Consider the following 6,278-nt stretch of genomic DNA (forward strand, 5'->3'; position numbering starts at 1 on the left):
AGACTAGGACTGAGTCTTTGTGATTAGCATTGTCGTCCTACCAGGGGAATTATATTTAATGAGTAGTAAAGGTTTTGCTTGGTATAGATATTGTCATATCTCATTTAAGGCAAGAGTTGTGCCTTGTATTGTTTGGTTGTGAGAGTCTTGGTTCTATCGGATACTAGAGGTGAGCTGTAAGCCCTCTAGTTGCGATATGATTGTCGGGATTGATGTTCCCATCCGTTCTTATGGTGAGATGCAAGCCATAAGTATGAATGTGACATTAGTAGCCACGTCCCGTACAATGTTTGCTAAGAGGTTTTCAAAGAAATGGCTATGGTTTTCAACTACATGTATTGCGATGATTGATCACTCGTTTGTTTATCCCATATGACTTAAGTATTAGTCTTATGTAATTTGGATAGTTGCATATATCACATTTCATTGGAGTTCGTGCTTGTGATTAACTAACCGTATCCATGATTTTTCCTTTACTTTACTTATTTAAATATGCCATGACGTACTCATTTGCTATCCTATCTTGTTTCTTCCATTGTGTTAACATGATTGATCCCATGTTTATTGTAATTCAAGTTATTTACATCTTGTTCTAAATACTTGATTAATTGAGTTCTTTGTTATGTTCATTTCGACAATTTGTGGCTGAGAGAACCTTGAGTTACTCCCCACTTACTGTGGCGTTCATGTTTACATGAATGACATGTATTAGTTGGTGCATTTATGGGGTGAAGACATCTGTGAGCTAGCGAGTACCCTGACCGTGGATTTTGGTTATCGTTATGTTTAGACTCACCTTTTAGACTCGTTATTCGAGGGATATATTTTCACCATTTGACTTTTATGCTTGTATAAACTTAATTTTATTTCCGCATTCTTTATTTATGTTTTAGGTTTTAATGAACCCGCGCTTTAAACTTTAAAAGTTTCAAAAATTTCCTAAAATTCCGCATTTTATTATTGTATTTTTCTTACCGTTATTACGGGGGTTCACAGTATGACTTTTATCGACTTGGTGTGAGAGCAATAATGTTATTTATTAGACCCATTTTTGTGCATAAAAGAAAGCTTATATAAAGACAATATGTTACCAACTACCCCATAATATACATACCCATCTCACTAATTTAACTTATAATTAGTAAAGTTAGCATATTTTGATTATGTATTTATGTATATATGTTTTTGTATTTTTGGATTTAAAAAAGAATAATGGCATAACTTGGAAAAAAATACATTCGAATTTCAAGATATCACACTTGTTTAATCTTGTTTGGTTCAATAAGTCGGAATGGAATGGAATGGAGTTTGATAGTATGGTGGTATGGGGTTCTAAATCCATACTTGTCTAATCTTGTTTGGTTCATCATAAATTATAGAAGGAGGGAATGGAGTTTGAATCCAAGGGAGGAGGGTGGGTATGGGATTCCAAGGGGTTGGGGTGGAGTTAGAATCCATTGGATATCTAACTCCATTTCAAATCACCCCAACCAAACAATGGAATGGATCAAATCCATTCCATTCCATTCCAATATGTCCAACCAAACACCCTATTTATGATTGTAAGGATTTCTTATTCTTTGGATTGTACACCCTCTTATTTAACATATTCTTAACCTTTTATTAAAATGATCCTTACAAAAGAATGAATAGTAAAGATTAAGGGAGTATAACATCTTCTTAGTAATCATTATTCGTATATGTCAAATTTATCTTCAAGGAAACCACTACCCAAGTAATTAACTTCCCTAATGATTATCACCCGATTGGCCGATTAAAATTTACCCCTGATTATCCCATGGATTCAAGGTAAGTCCTAACGACTAATAAATAGAAAGCACAATGGAAAAACAATCTCTAAAATTAAAGATATAGACTATATTTTCAAGAATAAATGTCATCAACTTCGCTGTTTTTATACATGTTCGTCATCAATAATACTTTATTGAACCTATCCATAACTTAGAGCTATTTCTATACCAACCATATACAAAGTAGTAATTTTAATGAATGAAAGAATGTAGTTTGCTCAATTGCTTTTCAGGTTTCTCTGACAACCAAAACCTCTCAACTTCACTTTCCTTATTTATTACTATATTAATCGTATTTCTTAGAAAATATCATATTCCATACATATCTAATTTTCTAGACTAAGATATAAAATCATGCACCATGTGTTTCGCTTTGCTATTCGTCTAATTTGAATAATACTTTGAAGATGTGCTCTATCAAGTGTTGTTTGCGATGCATAGAGCGATGATTATCCCAGGAGTAAAGCCAGATGATCGATCCTCATAATTTAGGAAATAATTTTATTACCCACCATATGATTTTCAATATGATTCAGGAAATTGACGGTTTTTATAAGTATAGTGACACTCTTGATGGTCAGTTTTCGTTTGTCATTTTTGTAGATCATATAAAAATATGAAGAAAGAGAGGACGGTATTGTAAATCAAATTTTGTTTCGATATTTTTGTTTAGCTTTTGCGTACTTTTATAGGTTAAATATGTGCAAGAATCAGTAATCACTAAGTATACATGAATTATATTCAATGTTTAGTCTTTTTGAACAAAATTGGGAAATTGTGCGTTGACCATGAATTTTTGGCACTACTTTTTCCTCTAATGTTGATACTACGTATTTATGTCTAATGTTAATACTGCGTATTTAACATTGCAAGGCACTCATATACAAACAATACATACATTGGGAATGTGCTCACCTTTTTATTCGTGGTCAATTATAATTTGTCATTTACTATGTGCTATACTATTTTGTATAAATAGTCGTCATATACTCGTATAAGCATTAGGTAGGACCTTTGATTTTCATACAAATAAATTAAATTCTTACAAACATTTTTCGTATTCGTATTAGATTTTTGGTTTGTTCAACTTAATTATAAAATAGAGTAATATATATCCTAAAAAAACTCGACTAGTATTATTTCGGGCTAGGTCGGGCCAAATTTTAGAGTTGACAACGAGCTCAAATCCGGCCCATCACATGAAATGGGCTTCGGGCTTTTGGGCCTAAATAGAAGGTCTAAGACCTGGAAATAATCGGTTCGGTCATTTCCTCAGCTCTAGCTCTACCTACAACCGAACAAGTACAAAAGTAGAAGTAACCAAAACAAACATATTCATGCATTTGTGATGAAACCAACCCCAAAAAATGCATCCATAAAGAAATTCTAAAGTAGCATTTAGGTTTTAAAAGTTTGAATACCTTTAAGGTTTCAACTCGCGAATTAAGTTCATATCCTTTGTTTCTCAAGCTTCTATACGAAATAGTACAATCCAGGAGTTATCACAAGAAAACAAATGTATTAGAAGCAAAATAAACAATTAAAATAAATAAGTTGGCAATAGCACACACCATTATTACATATTAATCCAACAAAATTATGTACACTAAACATCATGGTAGACAGGAAAACAAGTTGCTACAAGTCATGTATGATAATTTCCTAAATAATGACAAGGTCTTTCATGTTTTGATGAAATGAACAACCTAAGTCATCGATAATCCAGATTCAAGCACATTGTTACCAACGAAAATTCATGAGAAGTTCAGAACAGTAGCCTAAATTACTAACTTGAGCATGCAACAACGCAGAACGACGTATGGAGACCACAAACAAACACATCTGCCCAAGAGATTGAGGATTATGCAAGCCCAAATTTGCGGTAGTAGTGAGCCCTGATGACAAAAAGGGCTCGTAAAAAAAACGTTTTTGTTAATTAATACATATATTGCCATAATATATCGTCAGAGTATATTTTCCACAATTTACTAAACGTTTGCCACGGATTATTAATATTATGTTACGAATATTGATATGTTTATTAATGTTTTATCATGATTATTGTTATTATTATTGTCTTCAATTTTTTTTGCTACGTAACTAATTCAACCTAGAAGAATTTTTTTATAATAAAAAATTCTACATTTTTATTTGTGAAGTACTACCTCCCTTCATTATTATCACCCCATTTCAATTTACACAAATATTAAAGGTGATAATAAACAATGCATATAAACTTGCACTCCCTAATATGCACAAATATTATCGACTACTAGTTAAGAACATTTTCCCAACCAACAACCAAGTTTCTTTGTCATGATACACTTAGAAAGCTAGAGATCTATCACCAAACTGAAACATTGTTCGACTTGTTCGGACTCTCTACCATGTTTCATATACATGAGCTTACTTACAAATCACTTGTACTAGAATTCCTAAGCTTTCTAAAAATTTCAACTCTCAACAACACCATATGCATAGAATTTCAATTGGAAAATGTCACTAGAATGGTAACATTGGTTGAGTTTGCGATATTTTGGGCCTACATTTATCACCCTCTCGAACATCAAAGCCTCGAAAATATAGTGTAGAACTATTTTGGAGAGCACTAACTGGCCGTGACTTGACAAAGATTAAAGATTGTTTGGCCTCCTTCATCCAAAACCCGATCATAAGAAACGACCACCCTACTTGCTCGACGTGACCCCGCGGTGGCTTGACCTCACTTTTATGGAATCATACTTACAAATTCAAGGTAAAACTGGATACCACTTTAATGGTCCTTTGGTATTGCTTGAGAGATGGGCACGTTTATTACTTGAGAGATGGGCACGTTTATTACTTGAGAGATGGGCACGTTTTCGAAATGGGCGTAACAACGGGATGAAGCATATTGTGAACGGAGGCTTGATAACCAGGATTGCAAAGTGGTTTAACCCAAACTTCAACAATGACAATTCGTATGTCCCTCTCTCGGGCAATACTAGGATTAATGAATGCCTTCTTTTCAAACAACATCATTGGATAGCCCATAAGGGCTACGAAAGAAAGATCAAATGGCTAATAAAGGGAACCGATCCGTTAATCCTTCCAATAGAAGGCTTGACAAGAATTTCATCAAGGAGACTGGTAATCATACAACAAACCTTGTAAACCGCAAAATAATCATAAACGAAGCACACCTAATGGGTTGTGGAATGAAAGCTATATAAGGGATATCTTTACCGAGGAATAGGCTACTAAAATTTTGGCCATTCCTCTTTGCTTCTCACAGGATACAAATTATCTTTTCTGGAAACATAATGGTAGTGGTATTTATTCGGTAAAAAGTGGATATGGCGTGGCTTTTGGTTCTTTTATTGAGGATAAGGGCTCAGAAAAGGATTTATTGCGCATCACTGCTATAGGTAAAAATTTCTGCAGGTCTAAGTTATGGCACCTCCCTGGAACGCATATATGGAGGATTTTGGTTTCGAAAATTATTACAGGTACGCTTCTGGTGGGTTATGAATTCATGAGAAGAAATATTAGTGTGAACCCATTTTGTATTTTTTGCAAGGATGATTATAGGGAGGTGGAAACTTTGGATCATTTGTTCAGGGACTGTCATGTAATTTCTAGGATTTGGAATGGATCATCTATGGGTATTAATACGTTGAATAACTCGCATTGTCAAGTTGGTGATTGGATCATAAGTTGGATTGGCTACCTTGGGAAAATGGATGATGCTATTAATGTAATTGTTCGGGCCGCTATTATATGGAATATATGGGTGCTACGAAATAATATCATTTTTAGAGGTGCGAGACTAGTTCCGGGTGTATTTTTCAAGTTAGTTTCACAATCATCTTACTATGCTTCAGAAGCAATTCAGCTGGGTAACGTTGACTTAAAGGGGGGGAGGATGGATGAGCTAAGTCCAAAGGAAGATCTCAGGTATAAAATTAAAACCTTTATCCCTTTCTATCTCATCGGTAAGGAATCGTCATGCCTGATAACTCGCGTTAAGGTTGATGCTAGTTGGTTCGATAATTTAGAGGCTTCTGTCGGCTGGGTAGCTTATACTAATGAAGGAAGTATTTTGTTTGAGGGGAGAAGCAAGTTCAAGGTCAATCAGCCAAGTCAAATCAAGCTCTTGGTATCGTGAAAGTTCGGAATGGGTCGTCAGTAATAGGATATTTCATTTGAACATTTTTGCTCCGTCTGCTCACAAAGTGCTTCTACCAAATTGCGGGGATTGAAAAGAACATCATCTTGCTAAAGGGTGCTTGGAGATATTGCTACCTTACTCCCATCTTTTCACTGTTTATGTCTTAGTTTTGTCACCAGGAATCTTAATAAACCAGCTCATCGCTAAATAAGATAAGAATGAAAGATGTAATCCACTTTTTTACAAACAAAAAAAAAAAAAAAAAAAAAAAAAAAAAAAAGCACACGCGCACACCTACTGAACTATGCTTGAACCTT

General features: G+C 34.4%; 1 protein-coding gene across 1 annotated transcript; it reads left to right on the plus strand.

Annotated features, from left to right (window-relative positions):
* The first annotated feature begins 4,867 nt into the window (after positions 1–4,867).
* LOC141651330 (uncharacterized) lies at positions 4,868–5,958 on the plus strand. The gene is made up of 2 exons (XM_074459048.1): positions 4,868–4,960; positions 5,086–5,958. Exons 1-2 carry the CDS (start codon positions 4,868–4,870, stop codon positions 5,956–5,958), a joined length of 966 nt encoding a protein of 321 aa, XP_074315149.1.
* Positions 5,959–6,278: the final 320 nt, after the last annotated feature.

Source organism: Silene latifolia, chromosome 4, assembly GCF_048544455.1.
Source record: "Silene latifolia isolate original U9 population chromosome 4, ASM4854445v1, whole genome shotgun sequence".
Classification (NCBI taxonomy): Eukaryota; Viridiplantae; Streptophyta; class Magnoliopsida; order Caryophyllales; family Caryophyllaceae; genus Silene; species Silene latifolia.

What these genes read in the sequence shown, in the direction of transcription:
- LOC141651330 (XM_074459048.1), top strand. Translation starts at nt 4,868, where the DNA reads ATGGCTAATAAAGGGAACCGATCCGTTAATCCTTCCAATAGAAGGCTT. An exon ending in GTAATCATACAACAAACCTT is followed by an intron (nt 4,961 to 5,085) that starts GTAAACCGCAAA and finishes TGCTTCTCACAG; the next exon opens with GATACAAATTATCTTTTCTG.